At 38.6% G+C, this 25000-nt stretch overlaps 2 protein-coding genes across 3 annotated transcripts in view; one reads left to right on the top strand and one right to left on the bottom strand.

Annotated features, from left to right (window-relative positions):
* Positions 1 to 3294: 3294 nt before the first annotated feature.
* LOC146477092 (peptidyl-prolyl cis-trans isomerase B-like) lies at positions 3295 to 9271 on the top strand. The gene is made up of 5 exons (XM_085113907.1): positions 3295 to 3576; positions 6108 to 6168; positions 6867 to 6899; positions 8024 to 8208; positions 8384 to 9271. Exons 1-5 carry the CDS (start codon positions 3382 to 3384, stop codon positions 8516 to 8518), a joined length of 609 nt encoding a protein of 202 aa, XP_084970033.1. The 5' UTR covers positions 3295 to 3381; the 3' UTR covers positions 8519 to 9271.
* Positions 9272 to 10849: 1578 nt separating this feature from the next.
* LOC146477090 (transient receptor potential cation channel subfamily M member-like 2) overlaps positions 10850 to 25000 on the bottom strand; it is a 66169-nt gene continuing 52018 nt past the window's right edge. The window contains exons 24-33 of one of the 2 annotated variants that reach the window (XR_014865511.1): positions 23609 to 24216; positions 22245 to 22432; positions 21586 to 21671; positions 21267 to 21368; positions 20291 to 20377; positions 19027 to 19132; positions 17469 to 17612; positions 15672 to 15785; positions 13995 to 14808; positions 10850 to 13284 (exon numbers count right to left, since the gene is read on the bottom strand). Coding sequence is in view for 1 of the 2 variants with exons in the window: in XM_085114082.1 (XP_084970208.1) it covers positions 14692 to 14808; positions 15672 to 15785; positions 17469 to 17612; positions 19027 to 19132; positions 20291 to 20377; positions 21267 to 21368; positions 21586 to 21671; positions 22245 to 22432; positions 23609 to 24216 (1552 nt within the window). In the remaining variant the exon portion in view is untranslated. Of the gene's footprint in view, positions 13285 to 13320; positions 14809 to 15671; positions 15786 to 17468; positions 17613 to 19026; positions 19133 to 20290; positions 20378 to 21266; positions 21369 to 21585; positions 21672 to 22244; positions 22433 to 23608; positions 24217 to 25000 lie in introns of those variants that run through there. The other variant, XM_085114082.1, reaches the window with a different exon arrangement.

Genomic DNA, 25000 nt, shown 5'->3' with positions numbered 1-25000 from the left:
TTTCCTGAAAAACGTAATGTCTCTTGTTCTCCTCATATCATGTTTGTTTACCTTACTTTAAGGTTGAAGATACATTCACCTTTTCCTTTCTCGTCATAAGAGAGATGGATTCTTAAAATTTTGACACAACCTTTTTAGTTGTAAACGATTGTGTTTATTGTCATGTGCCAAATTCCCAGCCAAATCGCTTTTGATTTCTTTGTGTTCACTCTAAACCAGCCAGACTCCCAAACCCCCCAACTGTTTTTGTAGCATTCTCGACTGAAGACAAATTAAAAAAAACGAATGGTAGTAGGTCTTACTGGTTAAGATGGCGTTTATGCTTAATCTTAAATTCGCTAAGCTCCTTTATTTGCCTGATGTTTCGAGGTAAAGAATCGTATTCGCGAGCACCATTTATTTTAAACCTCCCCTGATATTTCTAAAGCAACTTTTGCAAGTAGAAGGCGCAGCATATCAAGGCTTTTGGTGTTATCATTATAGCTGTGAATTTGATGGGCATAACTGGACCAATCCGGCGTTTGATACTTGTCTCGAAATTGAAGTCATCTAACTTTTCATTACAGAAAGCCGTTCAAGAGTTTGGTCAGTATGCACCAAGTTTGGCAATAGTGGTTCTCTTCTTTTTGCCATTGTTGTAGCTACTATCTTACAGCCAACGTTAAGTATAGGGTTATTGGTCACCAATTCGATAATGCTACCAACGAACCGTCTTATTTTGAAATTAAAGTGATAACTTAAACGTAATGAGATAGTAAACTCACTGGTATCACAGGCAGCATTAAAACTTGCAATAAGATCCTCACCTAATAAGTTGAAGAAATACTCCTGGCGTTTTATCGGTAGGAAAAGTGTTTAGAATTTCCGTGTAAGTAGGAGGTCCTTCTATTGTTTTTTTTTGTCAGTACCGTTTTGGGATTTTCAAACTTTCAGTAAAGTCATCGAAACGTTTTGGGGGTGTGCTACTGGGCGGTTTGTATAGCTCGGCTCGTTGGTTTTCAATCGCTTCAAGTACTTGCTTGTCATTTCTTGTAATTGAATCATTCTATTTGAAGTTCGGTGATAGTCCTTTTTTATAATTTCTTTTCTCAAGATTAAAAAAAATGCTTTGTGGGTTTTCACCTTTTTCCAGACAGCGACATCTCTATGTAGAGATAGAAGCCCTGCGGGCTTTATTCTCATAGATTGAGTTTAGCTCTGTTTTCAAGGTCTCCGTATCCATCTAGGACGCAAGCAATATTCGGGGATACTAAGGTCAAAATTTATCGTTTGTCTCACGATTGTGTAGCGTAAGTATTGACCACGACGTTCGACCGCCATACACCTGGTTTCAGTCATCAGGGAACGGTGTCCGGACTGACTGTGTATCACTGTTTTCAGGGCCATGTTTCTTGTTTTGGGTGATATCTCTTGTCAGCTGTCTCCTCCTCCTAACCCACAGGGGGGGGGGGGGGGGGGAGCGGCTGACATTTCAGACTAAGTTATGCCAAGTATTTCTGGTAGAATGCAAGTTCTCCAGGAGGCGGTCTATTTTGGAAACTGGGCCTCCCAATGAGCTTTGTCGGGGGAAATTCGCTCATGAACAAATGAACTGGTGTTACCGTGAAGAGCGAAGACTATAAAAGAAAAAAAACATTATACAGACGCATGGTGGTAAACAACTGCTACTGGACTTGATGGTCAAGATCGTGATCTCTTTTTAAACTAAACGAATCATTGTTTCTCTAAACAAGATGACTCCTTGTCCACATAGCTTTCAAAATCACGTCCCTCTATACAACATAGACATTTAATATCTCCTGACCTACAGCAGTCACACGAACCAAAGAAAGTCGCATGAAGCATGTAAGAATGGATACTTCTTGTTCATCAGAAGACCACACCTCAAAATCGGGAAATTTTAGTGTCTTTTGGACGTCAAGTTTGTGCAAGTTCCAAAAGCAGTTTCTTTATGTTTACAGCCATGAACTTGAGTGGAAAACTTGAAAACTTCTGGGTAGCAGATTGATTTTATAAGGTAAAGAAAGAAGGCATTGTTGGGTTGTCTTGATGTGACATGCAGCCTTGCTTCTAGATGCTCCTATGCGTCCAGCTCTGTGACGATAGAACGCTCGACAGTTTCCTTCTCAATCAAATTAATCTAATCGTCAGTTTAGTTGGATGCTGTCTTTGTTTCTGTCTCTGCAGAGGTCTATCCTGTTTTAGGGTTTGACCCTGTGGAGAGTGGCGCGAAGAATAATTTTTGTTTTGCTACCCACAACCAATTGGTAGGCTTTTAATGGCCCTACACTGCGCTTAGAATTGGCTAAATAAGATCTACAATCGCTTTCTAAAAATACCATTATGTGTTTCCAAGTAAATTTAAAAACCAGATTGTGTCCTTCTTTCATTTTTTAGATTACCTTCCTTTTTCTTGCGGTACAATTGCTGTGGAATTCTAATCCATTTCCGTTTGCCAATAGAATCGTTCTAGGGCAAATGGAGAACTCACACGCCTCGCTGGAGCTTTAGGCAATTGTCGTACGCTGATTTAGCGAGAACGTAAAGACTGAGACAGTGGTACAATCACGTGAATATTTCCTTTTGGTCAGGGTGTCAACTATGGGGTGGGGCGAAGGACAATTCCTTCCACGAAACTGAAGCCTGAAGATTTTCTCTGCTTGGAACTCGAATAAGTACTTTGATTCTGGTTTGCAATACTTTTTATACCAGAGACCAGCAGTTCAAAGTACGATTATTCTAAACTGGGATTTGTGTGAACTTCAATTCCACTTTCATTACCAATCAATAAAGATTTTTTGTCCCTCAGTTTTGACTTAGGCTTTCCTTTACCCCTAGCTTAAAATTAATCTTTCAGGACATTTTCAGCGTGCGGGATGAAAACCTCGCTCAGCTTTTAACCGTGGATTAGCGTTTATCTGGCTATTTTGGAGACGGTTTGCTTGGTCTTTGCATCTGAATCTAGAATGGTTTGTATAATGGCTTGTACCTTTATAAATTAGTATAAAGGACGCAAGAATGTCACTTGATAAACCAAAGAAAAGCAACAATTTCGTTGCGATAAAGTCATGTAAAGTAACTGGCGTCGATGGTTAATTTCCCAGATTTCAAAAGGTTTGCTTTTCAGAGTGGTGCACACATGATGCCCTTTATATTGTTTGTACTGCTGTCTGCTGGAAACAACGTGAAACTACCTGCAACCAAACTGTCTGTTATTCGTTATCAACTAACCTTTCAAATTACCAACTGGACCTGTCACACGTGGCATTAAATTTTAATACCTTCCACTTCTTTTTTTGCCTCACCGGCAAAGCTAGCTTCACAAGACAAAAGACCTGTTTATAGACTGTAGTTAGATTGTCAAAACCTTTCATCTGTGCCATGATTCTAAGAATTTTATTAGTTTTCCTGTTACACGCTCTTTTGGTGAAAGCGGATCCTGATGCAACCGTAACTCGCAAGGTGTTTTTCGACATCGCGATCGGAGGGCAGCCGGCTGGTAGGATTGTGTTGGGTTTGTTTGGAAACACGGTTCCCAAAACCGTAACTAACTTTGTATCTCTAGCAGGAAGTGAGGTTTGTTATTTTATTTCACTCTTTATTCTGTTAATTAGAAAATACTCCTTATGGCCTTTAATTTACGACTGGAAATCTTAACTTATAGTCAGTAGAAAAATCTCGAGTAGCGTTGTTCGCAGCAAAGAAAAAATTCCTGTTCATTTGACCGGTAGAAATAAAGATGTTTCAATTATTCTATTTTTTTTTTCGGTTGTCATATTTTTCTTGCCTCGAAACTGCGAGAATTTGCCGTTGCCAACGGTTAGAATCTTGCTGATGTTTAACCGATAGAGTAGTAAGCAAAACATGCAAGTATTATATATTAGTAACCAAAATGCGGCCTTGGCCGCTTAAGTCATTTATATAATTATTTAGTGAACACTTGTTGTAACGCTTGGAAACTCATTTAATGTTGTATTTTGCCGGGTCGCACTAGAGCCAATTTTGTTTATTTAAGTGATACTCAGTCAACACGTACTGCAAAATAAGTGCGACCTCACGTTTCCAAAACTCTCCAAATTTTCGCGGATTGCCAAAATTTCGCCAATCTTCAAAGACGCCGAAGTGCTGCCTCGGAGGCGACCAAATTCAAGCGGCCAATTTTGTTTGTGTATCAATTAAGCTGCCATTCACTGTAGCGAAACGAGTGCTAGCAGCACTCCTGACCGAGTAGAGCGGAGCAGAGCGGAGCAAGAAAGGCAAAAAGGAAAGTACGACACCTGGGCCCTAGCTGAGCAACGACTGCTTGTTCAGTTGTGGGCCGAAAACCACGAGTGGCTAGAGAGCAGAGAGTCACGAACGGCGTGGATTAAAATCTGCGACGATTTAAACGCTCGCATGAAATCAAATGTATGAAGAAAATCAAGTATTTAATAGAACGTTACAAAGAAGCAAAGGGATGAAACAGGAAGCAGACTGGAGGGTTGAAGAAGAAAAGCATGTTTTACGACGAAATTGATGCAGTCCTGGGTTGCCGAGATATTGTCACGTTAACCAATGTGTTCATTCTCTTGCACGAAAATGTTTTGTTTTTCCTGATGTAACAGGAGAAGAAGGGTCATTTTCCCCAGCGGGTTTTGACTGATGTTGCTGTCAATCAAAGACGTTTTGGAACTGCAAATTTCCGTAGTGCGACCAAGACTAAAAATTGGAAGTTCAAAAATGTCTGCCAAAAAATTTGACCGCCAAAAATTAGAAGATACAAAAATTCGCTTTGTGCGACCCGGCGCAGGATGTCTCGGTTTGCCGAGTTTCACCCCGTTTTCAGAACTCGCACCGGAGTGTTGGTCGGATGAAGGCCGGCAAAACATATATCGCTTTCGATTGTATACAGTTTCAGCCTTTGAGAAAGATGTAACACGAGCATAAGTCTGGTTCCCAGACGGCAATGGAGAGTAGTAACCAAGTAACGAACCTCGTTGCGTGACAGCTCTCGTTCAGCAGCCTTTGTACTATGGAATGTATTGCTTCGCGTTTCTTTTTTTTAACACTTGTAAGCCTTATTGAAGCGCTATTCTGTACCTCTCGCTGGTTAATTGTGAAGGTATTCTCAGACATCGGAGCGCTCAGTTGGTGTTTTTTGGTAGCTTCATGTGTAGTCAGTCGCATGAATATTAATTGTATGTGATTAGGAGCTCAGGATTTCCTGATTTGATTCGAAGAATCTCCCATCCCTAGATAATCAAGACCCCCTCGTTCTCGATTTCACTAAGTCGCGGTCCTTCCAACCGAACTGATCTAGGCTAAAAAATGAAGTGTAAAAAGTTAAGTGAAATCTGAATTACATTCAGAATGTATCTATGTACTTAAAGTTGCCCAACAACACAGACATGCCCGCCGATCTTATTTTGACTAGATATTCTTTTGTTGCACTTCTCTCAATAAGGCCCAACCATATCCTATCTCTCATAGGGCACCACTTTTTTTGTAACAAGCCTTCCTCGATGTACATTACGTTTCTCGAATTACTTTTTTCGGAAACGTGGTCTTTAATGTGATGTCGACAAATATCGTTGATTGGGTTTCAGGTATAAATATCGTTTTGACTGAAACGTAACTCTCCTAAAAACATATTTAAACCTTGGAGTTGTCAAAGTTACGGTCCCCGTTGAGTTGTTTGGGGGAAGGGTTGTTCAAAAGCTTTACCAAGGCAGAGAGCACTGTCGTGAATTCTAATTACGCTCGCTATATTTTGTAATGATACACCTGCCGCAAATAGTACTGTTACGCTGTCATTTGTAATGCACCGTCCCAACCGTCGTAAATTCTAATAGCACATGGCAAGCGACCCCTTCTCTCTTCACTTGTACACAGTTAAAGTGAAATGAGACTTACGTTAATTAAGAAATAGGACGCCATCACGTATTTAAACACTTACAGCAGTCTGAAAATTGCCACACTTAATGTTCCTAGATCATACTACTACCAGCTTCCAGCTTAAGATAAAAGAATCTTAACATATCCATTGGGAGAAGCCCTCCTTAAACTCAAACACGTTAATTTAAATCTCTGTATATGAAATAACGTCATTTTCTAAACTTTTCTTTCAGTATGGCTATGGTTACAAAGGCAGTACATTTCACCGAGTTATTAAAAACTTTATGATTCAAGGTTTGTTAAGTTCTACTCGAATCTCTATGATTTAAGAAAGGGCCAGAAGCCACTTCTCCCAGGGCGTGATGTTTAGTGGGGCCACCTTCACTCCATGCATACCGTGTGCCAGTTATGACATCATCAGTTTTAGCAACCAAAGATCCTTTTCATGTTTAGCAATGTAGTGGGGTGAGATCTAGCAAACCATACCTAAATAAGAACGACCGGATGAATCGAGCTAATTAAGGCTTACAGATCAAAACCAAGGATTGTTCCTTGGGAAGGGCACGCTTTCCTTGCATTTTTCTACAGACCGCTACTCTTGTTCAAAATGTACTCTTTCTTTAGACGTTTAGGTTAAAAATTTTTCTCGTACCTCATAAATGTCCACCAGCGTCCTGACTACGTGCGACAGATACATGATACATGTAACTTTTTATGCACCAAATACGTAAGTGATAACAATCTTTCCGACTTTGAGGCATGACTTCTCGTTGAAGCAATCAGTTGTCAAACAAATTCCCCACCTAGAGGAGAGTGTTTTTTTTTGTCAAACCCCGAGGTTATGCCCGATCAGCCCTCCCCCACCTCATCCCCAACAGGAAAACCCACTGACTGGTGCATCAGAGGTTAATAATTATGTCCTCAATTTTTAGATGGGAAAAAATTTATAACATGTTAACCCATGCTTATGGCGTTTGTCTATTACTCTCCAGGAGGAGACTTTACCAAGGGAGACGGTACAGGAGGTAAGTACCTGTCACTAATTCTAAAGAAAAACGCTGAGGCTAGCGTAAGTTGAAGTCCACTATACATGTAAATTCAAGCACTCAGAAAACTCTGTGATTATTTTTTTTTTTCTTGAACATGCATGCACACAAAGAATCTCCGATTTGAGATTAAGTGGGTTCAAAGTCAGTATCCCTATCCTATCCTTCGACATTTCTAACCTTTGAGGAAAATTCGAAATACACGTACCTAATGCATCTATCAAGGTTAAGCCCCAGAGTAGGGGGAGGGGAAGGGGGTGGCAACCTATGGAATTTGACATTTTTTGATAGCCAAATGTCAATTTCTCCTCCCTCGAGTACAACGTTTTGATTAATTCCCCCTCTCCAGGGGTACCCGCAATCAACTCGCAATTGTTTTAGTTTTTAATTTCGTCACAATCCCTCGTGCTTGAGGATGTAGATGGTCATGAATGATACCCCAGTCTTTAGTAACGTCTTCTGTTTCCGATTGTATCGAGTCTTCTTCATCCGAAGCAGAACTGAGTAGAAGAGCTTCCCTACTCTGCTCAATGAGGCTTTGTTCCCTGTCATCTAGTCTAAGACTGTCCACTGAAGTCTAAAAGCAATTGGTCTATGGTAGCCGAACTATAACCATGCATCTTTAATTCTGAACCAGTTTAATACATCCATCAGTTGGTTTGAATAAATTAATGATAAAATCTTTATTGACAAAACTGCAATACGTTATCAAAACATTTGTCCGCACATTTCTCGGCCACATTTCTCTCACTTAAAAGTCATTTTGCGATGTTCTTTGGTACTTAATTACCTTTTGCATCACCTAAAGGCTTTCTTTATCCTTTGATCGCCATGTTGAAATGCTTTCCTCAACGCATTTCACAGAGTAAATCTATTTTCGAACATTTCCCGTGGATGCTCCCCCCCCCCCCTTCTATCCTGACGCATAACATTGAAAAGGTGCATGATACTTTTGGACTTACCAGGTTTTAATAATAGTTAACAGACCTATAAAAGAAATATCAGCATCCGGACCGGAGAGCATTTAGTTTTAATATGGGTTCAACCCACTCACCACGAGACTCGTTTATGTTATAAAAAATGTAAAGATGTCATTTCTTCAGGTTACAGTATCTATGGTCAGTACTTTAATGATGAAAACTTTGATCTGAAGCATTATGGGCCTGGCTGGCTATGTATGGCGAACGCAGGCAAAAATACAAACGGATCACAGTTTTATATAACAACAGTCAAAACCTCCTGGTTAGACGGAGAACACACGTGCTTTGGCAAAGTCTTAGATGGAATGGTGAGTATGTGCTTGTTAGTGTTTGCTACCCTTTTCTTGGTGGGAAGAGAGCGGGGGGTGAGTGGTGGGAATGGGTGTGGAGCGGCTCCAAGGGAGAGGCGTCCCTGAGGAGCAGATGAAAGATAGTTAGATGGTAACTTAGTGCTGCTTACAAAAATATGTTTGTTTCTCGTAGGATGTTGTAAAAAAGATCGAAGGTGTTCAAACGACTAACGAAAGCAAACCACTACAGAAAGTAGAGATAACGCAGAGTGGAGTCATAGATGTACCAGAACCGTTTGAAGTTTCAAAAGACGGAGTAACTGTTTAAAACAAAATTGTTTATTGCGTCGTGGCTTTTGCAATTTCACGGCTGTCATTTCTTATTTCCATGAATGGGGCATTGCAAAACAACAACAACAACAACAACAAAAAACTGTTGGGCAATCAACTTTCCATTTCTTTACTTTTTACAAAAGGATGTTAATGCCATACCAGTCTAGTATCACGATGAATCTGTACCGTTGTATCAGTGTGGATGGTTACATATAGATTAAACAGTATTTCCTCTTTTATAAGTCGAGTGTGAAACTAAAAATAATCAATTTAAAGAACAGAATTATTTTTTGTTCCTTGGCGACCCAACAAGTGTAAACACTGTGAAAAAAATTCTTAAAAAGAAAACTAAAACCTGTAAAACTCTCAAAGCCTTGTCAGGCGTTTCGTGATCGCAGTGTATGTGACGTCCCCGAGATACGTTGTTCGGGACTTGGTTCAGTTGAGCATTACCGAGGCAAGATACCGATAACAGTTGACCGTTGACCTCCATTTCTTTCTGGAACATTCCTCCTGAGGCCGACGTGAGACTAAACTTCAAGCTTCTTTCTTCAAGCTTCATTGCATTTCTGTAAAAGGGCGCATTGCAAATACCGGGCATGGTGAAACTGGAAACTTACATGTCCAAGAATGCTTGGGGTCAAATGAAGTGTGTCATTTGGCATCTGGTAGGTCAGGGAAGCGTTTTTCAAAACTCCCGAAAACATTATTTTACGAGGGGAATGAAATTTGAAAGCTAAGCTGAAAACTTGTATTCTTGTGTGTTTTGTAGCTTATTTTACCGTTTCGGACATTTTTTGAAATCACTGTCATTCCCTTCATAAGACAGTGATTTCAAAGTGCCCACTAGTAATTAATTATTACACGCTCTCCAGTGACGCGGGCTTGGGCTGCCTGTGTTCGAACGAACTTGTTGTGACCAGTTCCCTAACGTCCTAATTGAAGTGGGTAATGGATTTCTGTGATTAAATTTCACCATCAGCAATCAATATTGTGCTCATGTTTTGATCTGCTGAAACGTGTTCAGTTCATCAACGGGAAAGCACTTGCGTCTGTCAAGGCATTCTGCAAGCAGAGCCTCCCTTCTAAGGGACTTTCAATTAATAATAATTTTTCTTTTATGGGTTTAAGAGCCAAAAAAATAATCGCAAATATTTTGAAGCGAATTCACTCTAACTTTTTTGTTTTTGAGGAAAAGTTAGAACCCTGTGATTATTAAATGTAAATATATGAAACATTTATTTTGAACTGCGGATGAAAGTTCAAATAGAAGAAAGATCCTCGCAGTAACTACGCAACTTAAGCAGTTGCGAAAAGAAAGCCTGAAAAAAATTCAGGCTTGAACGGGATTCGAACCCATGACCTCTGCGATGCCGGTGCAGCGCTCTACGAACTGAGCTATCAAGCCAACTGGGAGCTTGTCATATTGTGAGTTCGTAATATACCCGTAAAGGATGAATAAATAAATGTAAATATATGAAACATATACATTTTGAACTGCGGATTAAAGATCAAATAGAAGAAAGATCCTCGCAGTGCGTCTCCTACAATTGCTTGTAGCTATAGAAAAGTTTGCATTTTCGACAATATCCTTGTAAAGTGCAAAATCACATAACAGTTGAAGGTTGCAGCTGGAACCACATAGACATTTTTATATAAGGTCTATCACTAGACCTCTGGGCCTTCACAAAATACCCTGTACGTGACTGTGAAAAGAGAGGAAAGACGGTAGACGTTGCGGGAGTAGGGCCACTAATAGAGAAGGCGTTTCTCAAGACTGTTTACAGTAAAAACATCCGCCAGCACGTATTAACGTAATTGAGGCCAGTAACAAAGACATTTGGCTCTCCAGAATGTAAATTCCTGAGGAACATTTAGCATTGAGTTTGGAAGCGAAAAATTGCAGTCCCTTCTATCACAATCAGATAAGTGAAACAATAAACGTTAGTTGAGTTTTGTTCACTATTAGCCAACAAGGTACTGGACGTTACTTAAGTACTGTCGTTACTCATTTTGCTAAAACGAATTTAACTTGCCTTAACATTCGAAAAACAAAGTCTAAGGGGATATCTGCGCAAAATTTAACGAAAAGGGTAGCGGTTTCGGTATTCTATCGACTTTTTTTGACAAGGTATTGGACGTATTGCGGTATTTGTCATTTTTTGTTTTTTTGCGGTATTGCGGTGTTCAGAACCCCCCCCCCCCCGTCCCCCCCTACAGTACAGGATTATAAAATGGTGGTGTGGGTGGCACAAAAAATAAGTAGGTGATGCTAATGAACAACAGATCTGTATAAATAATGGCCTTAGTAGTAAACAATAAATGATGAGTTCTGATGAGGACAGAAGACATACGAGTTCTGTAGACAGAAATGAACGAAAGCTCGGAATAAAACAAAATACAGGTCTCACTTGACCTATTTACCCGTAATTTAAGATGCTACTGAAGGGCAACTTCAGACGTTTTGCTCGTTTATTTATTTACTTGGTGGACGCGTGAGTCATTTATTTTATGAGCTACAAACGTCTCTTATTGCGTAAATAAATCTATGAAACAACAACAACAACAACAACTCTGCACAGCTCAAAAGATTGGGGATAAAGATAATTTGAACTCCCAGGAGAAAGATAAAACTCGATATTTTTGCAAGCAATTTCTAGGAGTGAGCAAGCAATCATGTTTCCAAATGTGGCAACCACTGATATGAACTGATAATCTAAAGAAGACCAAAACAGTAATTTTCCAAAAACAAAATCGTAAATCGACTCGAGAAAAATATCGTTTGCTTCTCAATAGGAATGAACTCTCCAATGCTGCAAAATACACTTACTTAGGTACAACCTTTTACTCAAATGGTAATTTCTCAACTTCGAAGCTTAGACTAACAAAAACAAGATCTATCTTTGCATGTAAGAAATTTCTTGACTTTAATAGACTACCGATATCCATGTGCAACAAACTTTTTGATTCCCTTTTTCTCGCTATACAGCTCAGAATTCTGAAGAGCATATGACAAAATTGACCTTAGCAAATGGGAAAAAGATCCCATTGAAAAGCTACATACTCAATTTTACAAATACTACATGGGCTAAAACCGGAGGGCTCATAAGGTCGTTTCCCGAAATGAAGTTGGAAGGCTACCCCTGAAATTACACGTCTACATGCGAATGCTTAAATTTTGGACCCACCTTGAAAATCTTCCAAATAACAGTATTGCCAAACAATGTCTGCGACTCTCAGCCCAGTTAGCAGAGCATAAGAAACCCTCCTTTATATTTTCTTTAAGGGAATTCCTACAACAGTGTGGTTGTCTGAATCAAAACCAAGACCAATTTAACGATACAGCTATGAACTATAATGCACAAAAAATTAAAAATTATTTACCTAAAATAAAACAAGCCATCATGACTTCTTTGAAGAATTAATCAGCACAACGCGATTCGATCTAATAGGAAATTACAATTTTATTCTATCTTTAAGACTGATCAAAGCAGCTCCTTACAGCTAGAACTAGTTAAAAACGTAAATCACAGGCAATATGTTGCAAAACTATGAGGTGGTATCCATGACTTAAAAATTGAAACTGGTATTCGTGTTCCAAAAATCCCTGAAAATAGCAAATAAGGACAAAGTTTTTCAATGATATAATTTTGAGATATCCCGAGTTTGATGCTCTTTGTGAACAAAATAAAATATTATTTTTCTTTAATAACATTGACCCTTATGTCTGTAAAAATCTAGGTTATTTCATTTTTGAGGCTTTTCAGAAGAGGAAACAAAGAACGTGATTGTAATTCAGTGCTATAAATTACTTTATTTTATCACTGCTATGTACTCTTTCCCAATGTAATTTCTACTGTACTTTTATTTATTTTTTACTTATGTACTTTTTTTGTGTGCAATACCATCTATGTATGTGACAATGGTGTTGTTGTTGTTGAACATGGTGGGTTACCATAAAATAAGCCATAGATATCTCATATTAAATTTTGGATTAATCTCCAAAGCGTGCCATAAAATAACATTGCAAGGCGATGTTTTCCAATACAAAAAAATCAACCACTTATGCAACAACTACAACTCTGTCACTCCAAATGAAAACAATGGAACATTAGCAAAGCGGAGTTTAATAAATAACCAGCACAAACAGAAAACTGAACTTCCATGTGTAACATTCAAAAAAGATCCCAAAAAGCCGATTTCCTGGATATGATAAACAATCATTGTCACAGAATTGCTATAAATAAATTTCGAAGAGGGAGCCTTTTAAACCTACGCATTGAAACGATAGACACACGCTCCTGTGAGGCTCCTGTGAATTTGAGACTCTGGGTCACTCTATTCATTTCCTGTTCTCATGCAAGTTACACGATAGAATATGCTTTAAATTCGTTAATGAAACAACTGGGGAATACTTCTGTAACAACACTGATCCAACTGTATGTCGATGAACTGTCTTATTTAACCTGTCAAGCAAACGCCTGACCCACAAACTTTTGTTTCAGAAATAAAAACGTTGCCTACGTTTATTTATTTTGTTATATAATATGATTTAGATTTTACAATCGTTTTTACCAAGTAAGTGAATTCAATAATAGTCCGTATCACTGTCCTCTGGATGAACTTCGTTTGGCGTACAAGCAAACAAAAGATAGCAGATGTTCAACACAACGATGACGATGTTGAACAGAAGTGAACACATCTGTATCAAGACTATACTCTCCTCAGAGATATTCATGTTCATCGAAGCACATTACACCTCTGTGAGGGGACATGAAACGTAATATTAGAAGAATACTGGAGACATAATTTATAAAGCTTGACTAGAAAAAAAAAACAACAACAACTCTACAGAAATGATATTCTGTATACTAAAAAAAGCTAACAAATTTCAAAATTTAAGGGGAATTTATTTGGTCATAAACGCATATATTGGAAATACATAATTCAAGACTACAAGAAACTAAGTTAAACCCGATGGTTGAATTCCAGACTAATGCAACCTGTTTCTCTAATTCTGTTGTTACACCTGCTAAAATGCCGCTGTTCAAATTAATGAAAAAAACAACCGATCACATAGAACAGTCTTAAGTAAGCTTGATATGTTTTATATGCTTCTAAATCGGTTGAGAAAAAGAAATACCCAAGTCCAGCCGATGAACGAGATCAATGAACTTGTTACGAATTGATCGCGTGTCATTTATTAAACCAGCAACATCAAGTCAGCTGAATGTCCCCTTGTTCAAATAACTGTAATACATATATGTATGAGGTTTAAAATATTCCCTCGCATGTGTACCATGCTAACACTCTTTAACCCGGTATCAGATTAAAAGGACTTGAACGCTTGGAGCCTTTTTCTCGTGATCAGATTATCAACTGTCGAAGAACTGACTTTACCAAGTAACGATAACAGGAATTCCCCAGCCTGAGAATAGCTATTAAGTAAAGCAATGTATGGATGTACTTACTTTATGTTCTACGGTAGATGTATTCTTTCAACATGCTTGCTTGGTAATCTCGATTCCGTTAAAAATTTAGCTGTCCCATTAAGGCGTTTTTGAATTTTTTTGAATCGTTAGCAACTGAACGATGGAAGGGAAACAACAGTCGCTACAAAAAACGTAGACGTTCTCATTAATATGAAGACAAATGCTCATTTGCTGCGTCACAAGTTGGAAGGAAAGATATGCAAATTTAGGAAAACTGACAGAATACTCTTTTTTTTCGAGGATAACGATTCCTGGTATGTTTTTTTAAAAGCATATTTTATTCTGCTCAAAGGAATCAGAATAACAAGAAAATGAACTAATAAAGTCTAAGTATAATAAACAAGGCGGTGAACTGAATAACTGCATACAAACACATGTAAATCGAGCACAAAAAAACAGACAGGTGCAGATCTACACAATAACCAGCTGGAGATTGATGAGAATTAGGAGACAAAGAAAACAATGAAAAAAAACAAAATCGGATCGTTCGGCGAAATGTGGACCCAAACAAAGAATATACATTTGATGAGGACCGAATACTGTTTCCTTTGTTTCATCATTGGGATTAACACCATATAACACACCATTTGATGTAATCGCTAAGACTTTTCACGTGATCGCACTTAAAAGTTTAATTACAGCAACTTTTGTCTTGTGCCAATAATCTCTCTGTTAGTTAATAGAAGGCAGCGTGCATCTCTGAAACTCGCTCCAACATGAACACGTGATTGGCGTATAACTTGAGCTGTCCTCTGACCTCCTGCCATTGCATACCGCAAGCTTCGTTACCAGCCTTATATGGAAAAGATAACACAAAATGTTAACGATAAAGCTTCGCTCACGCTCTCCTGTTATTCCACAGCAAATTATTCCTGCCAAACAAGAACGCCTGATCTCAGGTTAAAGACTATAATCTACTTAAAAATATGTTAGTTTCCAGTTCTATAGAAAACAACAAAGCAGGCACGTTAACAAATTTCTCCATGCAAACACTGAGAAAGCAAAACCAAGAGCAGTTAAATTCTTGAATGTCAGTAGCTTTCATTTTTTTTTCTTGTTTTATTTACCAAATATATACGGGACTGTGGTATTTTCTTTAGATGGAATATAAGATATAGTAATTTTTAAAACCATTATTAGTTTTAGGGACTTTGCTTCGGTTCAAAACATGTTTACGCTTTACTTCTTTTATCTGTGAATGTATTTCTATTAAAAGTTTCCACGAAGTGGCAGTGAACATGAAGTACAAACAGGTCTTTAGATTGTTGTAACCAGTAGACAGTACATCGTCGATGATTTGACGTGTAAGTTCACTGATATTTTCAATTTAGCTAACTTTCACGTTACTAATAGAAATGTTTTATCCAGTTTTTACCTCTTTTGTCCTTTATAAAATCACTGACAATTCAAGGGGTGGGGTGATATTTTAAGTTTTAAAAGAGGAGTTACAGAATACGAAGGGGATGCCTAAGAGTGACATTTGCTACCAAGTTCTTTTGTTATTTTGGTTTCGTTTTGACCTGCATTTGACCTAAAGCCTGCTTTTGGTTAGTGTTTATGTATAAAACGGCAAAACGTTCCTACTGAACACAAAACAATAACAGAAAACAGAACAAGAAAGTGGATGTTCTAGTACTAATACGATGACATATCAACCTTTAACTGAATATCGTTAAGAAGTTCTCCCGTATCATCATGAAAATTCACGGCCACAGTTTCGATCCACGCGTTGTCAGTGTTGCGAAAGTCATCAACGTATCCCTTGTGAAGCTGATAAAAAAGGAAAACAGAGTTCAATCAGCTGCAGAATATGGGGAATTCATGTGACGAGAAAGAACGCTTACATTTATGACTAGTTTGGAAATATATAGGATAAAGAGAAAGATGGTGAAGGCGGTGTTTGTTAATGCAAACAAGTACACCGCAATAAGCTTGTCACAAGCAACCGGACGGTGTGCAGAAGCTTTTGGGATCGATTCCGAGTTTCCAGAGTCTCACATTTACAATTTTTTCGTCATAACCACACGGAAGATGATCCTAACAGTACACAGCACGTGCGGCAGGCCTAAACAACATCTGCGCATGTGCAAAGGATCAGTGCCTCTCCTTTTTTCTGCAAGCTTTCAAATTTGGTACGTGGTGCGCGAAATTGTTCTATGCGTGAACGTCTTCTCACGTGAATTTATCGTCAACACTTTTGCCATTTTTAAGAACTGCATTTTAAGCAATACAGTTAGGCATTAAACAACTTCTCTCGATTCAAATTTCTCTCTTTTTAATTGTTATCTATTTTAATGCTGTAAGTCCAGAAAGTTCCGTACTTAATGAAACGGCAGTGTTTCGCATATGGCCGTGGTTGTCGTGGATGGAAGGTGACACAACTTTTAATGCGGTTTCTGTATACTTATGGTCAACAACCGATATTACAAAAATCAGTAGCCATGCATTTGAGCGCTGGTGTTCGAAGTTCCTGGTTGACACTGAAATCGGCATCGTTGAGCCCGCGTTTCATTTTATATTCGCTGATGTACTTTGGTTGTACCGCAACCGCTTCGGCAACCCTGTTTCTTTTGTTTGTTACTTGATCATTGTAACGTCTGGAGACTTTATTGATGCTTTATTTAATTTTAAAAGCGTACAAAAACAAAGATGACCGAAAATGGATTTCAGTTGGACTCACTATTCGTGCGCCCTATTCCCTTCCATGGTTCCTGTCACAGGCAACGTCACATGCTAAGGGACCTGTTGACAAGCCATTTCATAAGCCAGAGAGGCTTATCGGAGGCTATAAGGCCTTTTGACATGCCATGTCACAAATTATGGAGCCTGACATACCATGGTACATGCTATTAAGGCTGTTGAAAGGCCATGTCACATGCTATGGAGGCTGTTGTGACAGGCCATATCAGATGCTATGGGGCCTGTTGCCAAGCCATGTCACATGCTATGTCGTCACAACAGATCTTGTGACATGATATGGAGCCCGTTGACAGCCTATATCACATGCTATGGAAGTTGTTGACTGGCCATGTCACATGCTGTGAAGGTTGTTTACAGGTTATATCAGATACTATGGGGCCTTTGACAGGTCATGTCACATGCTATAGAGTCTGGTGACTGGCCATGTTTCAAGCTTTGGAGCCTGATGACAGGCAATGGAAGATACTATCGACCATGGAAGATACTATCAACCATGTTGACAGGCCATGTCACATTCTGTGAAGCTTATTATTTATCTCTATCAAGTGGAACCAGGTAATTGATTCCGTGAGCATCAAACTATGCTGACTATGCTGGGCATTATTAAGCTACGATACGTATGATATAACTTGACAGATGACTATATGAATCCTAACCCTAAAGTGGTTAAACATCCGAGTCATACCAGACATCTGAAGCGACACGTGTTATGAAGGTGCTGTACATGTTCAGATGATATCTGTTTCCACTTACCACGATGCCGTTAGAAAAAAGTAGCTCAAGACGTTCAAACATTAGTTCTCGTTCTTCTTGAGTGGCATTTTGCGAACACAAAGCTTCTTGGCAGAATTCCTTACGAATGGTTTTAGAAATGGTGTCATCCACTTCAGTCATTCCCTGTAAAATCAAATCATTTAAGAGAAAAATGGTAGCGTAATGTAATCAAGAAAAAACTATAGACCATAACAATTGCCTTCTGACGTTAACTGTTCAGAGTAGACGGTGCCTACTTTTGTTAGGGCCCATACGTTGGAATAGGCATCATGGTCGGGATGGTCTGAGAAACTGACCATGGCTGACCTCTAGGGATGCCTGCTTTTCTCATGGGATAAATCAGATTGTGGTCACTGATTGAAAGTAGATGTGGTTGTAGTATTTTAAATTATTGTAGGCTCAATTAAGACATAGACTATTTATAGTTAAGGATTTCATTTTAAACCTCTCATTGCGAGACATAAATTTATCATATGGCCTAATATTTTAGAGATCCCAGATTGCCTGGGACGGATGGATGGACGCACTGACACTGTCTCCAGTCAGCTAAATTCGTTCTCCATCGACCAAAGTAGTAATCTATGCCGTACGGTTTTCTTGATTTGAAATTGTTTCCTAAATCTTTTGGATACTGAACCACATGATGATCTGTACACGGCCCTCGCTTTTTTTTATGCTCTCTACTCTCCGAAAATTTTCCACCCAAGCCCCAGGAGAGCTATACAACAAACATTGCAAATCAATTAAACATAAAAAAAATTGAAATAATAAAATCTTGTTTCGGTGGAAAAATTCATGTTGACGCATTAAAAGACCAATCTCCACTTCTAAAACCTGGTTTCCATATGATCGCAAATGATCGCAGGATCGCAGAAATTGTTCACCTGCTCTATCGCAAATGATCACAGGATCGCAGAAATTGTTCACCTGCTCTATCGCAAATGACCGTGAGAGCTGTGTTTCCGTATGATAGAAAAGGAGCCCCAGCGATCACTAAGCTGCCCGCATACTTTATAGACAGCGGAACCGGCTAAATATGAAACAAAAGGATATGTTTTGATCGCACAATTGCAGAACATTAGTTTCCATATGCTCGCCGACACACTATCGCAGGAGATAGGATATCTCCTGCCTGCCTTTCGTCTGCGATCACGATCCCTGGATCGCAGACGAAATTTTGTTTCCATAACGATCACGATCCCTGGATCGCTTCCATAGCGATCACGATCCCTGGGTCGCAGAAGCTTGTTTCCATACGCTAACGAACTGTTTGAAATCTGCGATCGTCTGCGATCATATGGAAACCAAGATTAACAGAGCGAATTTCGTTTCACCTTGAAGTGTGGTTTGCGCAATAGCTAGTATGCGAAAGAAAACAAGAACTGAGGTGTAACCGACGGTCTTCTGTTTCAATTCACTGAAACACACCCCGCAAACCGAGTTCATCGTCACAGCATTTATTCAAATTACAATTATTAAAAATTCAGAAGAGAGTCATAAAAGGAAATGAAAGAGGATGAACAAGGTAATCACAAACCCCCGGTAACGCCCACTCCAAGGTGTCCTGCCTTTGAATGGCCACAAACTCAAGGACATTTTTGCCTAAGCGTTCCATCAACTTTCCTTCTGGGGTTCTCTTCCATCTAAAAGAGATAATACGCTTATCATTAACTGAAATACTAGTTCCAGTAATCACTGGCATATGAGGAAACGAAAAATCGAAAGGCTAACTTGAATCTCTGCCATCGATTCTGTAGCAAGTGTTAAAAAGCAGTTTTCTTGGGTATAACAGCAGGCGAGCGGCAGATATCTTTTACAGGTCACAGATCACTGTGATAATTGTATATAAACAAGCTAAACAGGGTCGCCTGGCCCTAAACTCCATACTAAAAAGCTAATTCAGGCCTGGGACACCCTAACCTTCTTGGGTTATATACCAGTACAACAGTGACCTGTACTTGCGACCTGTGGAATGTGACCTGTAAAAAAGACCTGCCCGGAGGCGAGGCAACTTTGAAAAGACTTTTCTTAAAGGGTCTGTTTGGCATAACGTATTATCTAAAAAACAAAAAAGGAAGAAAAAAGCTGCCTCCTAGAATAACGACTCCACCAAAATCAAACAGAGGCCAGATTCACGAAGCCCTCCAAAGTTAAGATGTTGCCTGAGCACATTATTTTGTAACAAAAGCACATTGCTGGACTAACGACAGCCTATTGTTACAGTCAGTCTACGTCACGCGTGACCAGTATTTCCGAGAATGAAATGAATATTTCAATTTCTCTTTTGTAATGTCCGGCATTTGAATGGAAAGTTGAACATTGCTCTGGAAATCTTTTCGAAAAAGACACATTAACTGAAAAAAAGATTCAAAGTACTTGGGTAACAATTGTTATCTTGAAATACTTAATGCTGTAATGTAAAGAAAAATTCATAGCTTTATACCGTCAATAAACTAGGGGCATTTCTACGGGACCTCTGAAATCTCGTTGGCGATGTTCAAAACTGACATACAAATTTTCAAATTTCAAAAAATACTGGTCGCGCGTGATGTGGATTGACGGTGAGATGTATCTTAACTTAGAAGGACATCGTGAATCTTGCCCCCGGTTTCTAGTCAAGAGACGTGTAGAGACGCGGACGATTTAAACGTCTTGACAGAGCATTTGAAACTCCTAAACAGAAATCACAGTATGATTAAAAACCTAAAAGTTAAGTTAGAATCACTTTCCGAATTACATAACCTTTTTGGCCTCTTCCCCACTCGGTTTGTTAGTGCTGGTCATAGCTGTGGAAAAAATACCTCGTAATGATAGGGTCAGCGGTATGATTTGGTCCCCAGCGGTGCAGCAATCCCCTGCCGGCAATTCCTGTTCGGCCCATTGGGTTTCTGCCAAAAAAATAATCAATCTGGTAATAATAATAATAATAATAATAATAATAATAATAATAATAATAATAATAATAATAACATTTTTTTATCTTTTGTTTTCTTAATTTTCGCAATTTTAGCTGACCGATAATAATCCGCTTATATTTTTAATAAGAGTTGTTTTTTTTCGTCATCAAGGACCGTATTTTAACTTCCAAATATATTTTTAGTGATGATGCATTGGTTTTTAATCATTGGTTTTTAATTGGTTTTTTAATAGTTCTCTTTTATACTTTTAACTTGTAAATATCGGTTTTGCTCGGAATATTTCAATAAAGTTTAATTATAATAATAATAATAATAATAATAATAATAATAATAATAATAATAATAATAATAATAATAACATTTTTTTATCTTTTGTTTTCTTAATTTTCGCAATTTTAGCTGACCGATAATAATCCGCTTATATTTTTAATAAGAGTTGTTTTTTTTCGTCATCAAGGACCGTATTTTAACTTCCAAATATATTTTTAGTGATGATGCATTGGTTTTTAATAATTGGTTTTTAATTGGTTTTTTAATAGTTCTCTTTTATACTTTTAACTTGTAAATATCGATTTTGCTCGGAATATTTCAATAAAGTTTAATTATAATAATAATAATAATAATAATAATAAAAATAAAAATAATGATAATAGTTAGATTAAAAATATATTAAGCTTATGATATTAACGCCTGATAAGACGATTGTACCGGAAATCTCTCGAGTTTCACAACTTTTGCACTGCGTTAGTTCAGTTGCTAACCGACCGTGCCTCAAGAACTCAAGATAACAAGTTTATAAAAGACCGAACGATTATGGAAACCAAACAGCTACGGTTTTAACCGTGTATGTCTCACATACCGTGGAATGCCATCAACAACATCATAGATTCCTTGGTAGCTTCTTCGGTCCACGCCATTGCCCACGTCATTGAAACTCAGTTGAACATGTTCATAAGCAGGTCTAAAAGAGCAAAGCCGTGACGTAACTTAAACGACGTCAGCAGAAACACATCACTTTTCAGAAGGCATCTCACATAGGCATTATTAACCTCACTTAATATTGTACGAACAGCTCAATACCCAGTTAAACCGACCATTCTGGCCAAAGTTTTATCACTCGCTTGTGGTCGTGTTAACGGTGTTTCACTATACTAGTAAACAGAATGGTTTCTACTCACTCCAAGAGATCAACGTCTGCACAGTCATGGCTAACAATCACATCTGGTGCTGTATACACAGGAGGAGCATAGCCTGGGAACGGCATCTAAGTAAATGAAATGACGTGCTGACGTGACACATGGCAAAAGATTCAGATACTTTGCTGCACTTCACCCATATCACTTTTCTTGTTCTCCAACCTACGTTATGTTTTCAATTTTCTATCGCACATTTTGTAAGAGCTTTAAAAGAGTGTTGACTCGTGTCCAGTGTGCATTCTTCTTCCTTATTTGTGGTATGTAAACGCACGCGCATCTGGGATACGTTTGCCAGAGTCTCGAGCTTCAGAGCTTTGAAATGCAAACAACAACACTAAAAAAGCGACGGTGTAACAAATGAAAAGGTCCAACACTGTTTAATAAAACGCGGATGAGGAAAAGAAAACATCAGTATATTTTAATCATTCTCTAAGGAGAAACTGTGAGAACCAGAAACCAAACACTGATTTCAATGCCTAGTTTCAAGAAAAACTTAATTTTGTTAAATTTATAAATGAAATATAAAAGAAACTTGGATTTCTCTCTTGTTAGATACTGCATTATGCAAGAAGACATTGCTTTTGATGCCATGAAGCATCATTGCTGACATTATATAACTGAGTAGAAAAAGAGTGTGTCACCTGCCAGGCCACAAGGAAGTCTGGAACAGGGTACCGTTGTTGGTCGCTCAATGGATAAGGCGACTGCCTCGCTCGCACGTGCAGCCCCAGTTCCCTGGCGGTCGCAAATGCATCTCTAACAGAAGCACTACAAGGAAGGGTGTTTGACCGTTTGCGTCCTGGAGACTTACTTTGAGCCGCGGGTTTTGCTGAAAAAACAACAACAGGAAAATGTAGTAAGGAGAAGGAACTAACTAAGAAAAAGTGGAAGTAAAAAAGAAAATGAAGAAGGATGACAAAAGAAGAAAGACAGACAAACCTACTTACCGATAGAAAGAAAGAACGCAAGAAGGAAAGAAAGAAAGGAAGGAATTGAATGTGAGGAGTGATCTTAAAAGCATCTCTTTAAAGGAAGTTCTTTCATAGCAGGGAACAGAACAAAAATGATCTAGACTAAAAAACTGTGTGTGTTGCAGAAATATAAGACATCATATTTTCAAATTCCTTTCTTGTTTTTCTAAAAACTCCAACTATTCAAGATAAATCTATCCTCATACTGACTAATATCAGACTTAAAAGAAATGTATTAAATATTGAGATATCTTACATCTCCCCAAATCCATGCAATCCGCCGCGGGTAGAAAGTCTTACCTGTTCGCTAACTGCCATGTCCAACTGCAAGTTCAGACACTTTTTAATAAGCTGTATATAGGCCGGCTTTTGCGGAAATGCACGATATTCCCAAAATACTTTTTAGTCAGAATACGATCATGGTATGATTTTTTTTATTACAAATAAGAATTATTGCAACTTGAAAATAGCTTCTTTTTTAAAGAAAGAACTATTCTAAATGGGAACCTATCAGCAGAAACAATTGTTCCTCGCGGCCGAAAAAGGATAACGCTTTCCTTCCTAAAAGACCAATTAAGGGTCAATTTGTTCCACTTCTGAAAGGGAATTTGGAACTTTTTTTTTAGCGGCAAATAAAAGTTTTATTCCTAATTATTAAAGAGGACGTTCCATTCTAACCTAAAACGACCATGATAGCCAGGAACAAGCTGATTATCTACCAAAGATCGGAAAAAAATTTAAAAAGCGTGCATGTGAACGATCCGTATGCGCCTTAGATTAAAAAGCAAAAGTCTTGCAGCATAAGTCAACCTCAAACTTAAAAAAGTATGAGTAAAAAATTTGGGGAATCGTTGGATAAAGAAAGAAAGATAGAAAGTGATAAGGGTGTCGTATCAGCTGTCTTCCGGCATTTTTACCATCCTTAATGATCCTTGCTTTAAAGGACGTTTTATGAGTGAATGCGTTTAACTGGTTGAAACGAGGTTTATTGAGAAGCCTAAATTTACGACAGTACTTGAGTGCACGGAACAAACCTTGTGATTGAGCTGTGCCTTCACTGTCTGATCTTCTCAACGGCAACTGCTTTGAAGGCGCTCGAGAAAGAAGTCCGTTGTCATCCATTGACCGGTTGTGTCGGGTCGTGAAGGGCTCTTCAAGGGAAGGTAAGGTGCTGCTTCTTTTAAATTTCCTGACAGCTTTCTGAACACTACTGCGATGCCAATTGCTTTTGGAAACCTGACGGTACCACGGTGGGTACGGGTTGCTGTTAGGGAGTTTGTGTCTGAAGTACATCGGCGTAAAGCGAAGACTTGAGCTGGAGCCAGCTTGCTGTCTGTGAAAATATGATGGAACGCTCATCATACGACTGTACATCCTTTTGGGGGAACCTTTTACCATAGGCTTCTCCTGATCCTCTGCTTCAATGCCACATGTGTCAGTCTCAACGCCAGTATCTTCTCGCTCTCCAACTGGGGAGGAAAGGGGCTCTTGGATGTTCACAAGCATGTCTAATATTTGTAGCGTGTACTCTTCCAAACGTGACAAGCGGTCCTCTATACTGTTCACCTTTTTGGAGATTTGCTCGACTTTTGTCTCATTCTCCCGAGTACTCTCTTTCAGATGACTATTGATGAATTCAACTCTGGGAAGTAAAAATTGAAGCAAATAGCATTATTGTGGGCTCTTCATTCCCAGTTCCGAAAAAGAGATTTGGTAACGAGCTTCGTTCTGGGCTATGATTAAGGTTTTTTTCAGCGTTTTCTATGCGTTAAAACAGTACAAGCAGTAGTTGCTATGGGCAATTACTACGTTTGTCTAAAATCTGATTAGGGTGTTTCCTACATAGCAACTTTCTTTCTACATTATGGCGTTTTGAGACCGCATAATGTGTAACAAATGAGTCTGGCTTTGTCAATGGCGGATTAGCGTGTTTGTGCTAGGAGCAGCGGATGTTCTTGTGCTTCTATAAACCGTAAAATTCCGATAGCTCGAAGCGAGCTATCGGGAATAAAATTACCATTATGAGTAAGGAAAACTACTTTCAGTTCAAGGTAGCAAGAAGGTTCTAGTTACGAGGTGTTGGAGTTATAAATATTCCATTACAGTTAGGAAACTAAAGAGGAGACAAGTACGAAAACTAATGAAAAGGTATGAGACGAACAGCCATCTAGTGTCAAACACGTGGGGATAACGATCAGAAACGAGTCTTCGACATGTTCTTACGATTCACCCTAAAAGGAATATCGCATGCCAGAAAATACACTGAAGCTTCTGTTATGGACTTTTCGCTACTCCAGAAACAATAGGGATAGAAATACTTAAAAAAACATCCGTCACATGAAAGGGCATCTGAAAATCACTCAATATACCATTACATAGGAATCCGTTCCTTTTCTTTGGCATTTCAGTGGAGGTTACAGCATACA

The sequence above is a fragment of the Pavona decussata genome, unplaced genomic scaffold (assembly GCF_977016875.1).
Source record: "Pavona decussata unplaced genomic scaffold, jaPavDecu1.1 SCAFFOLD_72, whole genome shotgun sequence".
Classification (NCBI taxonomy): domain Eukaryota; kingdom Metazoa; phylum Cnidaria; class Anthozoa; order Scleractinia; family Agariciidae; genus Pavona; species Pavona decussata.
The sequence above is the reverse complement of the archived record's forward strand: the minus strand, read 5'-3'. Positions and strand labels throughout refer to the sequence as shown.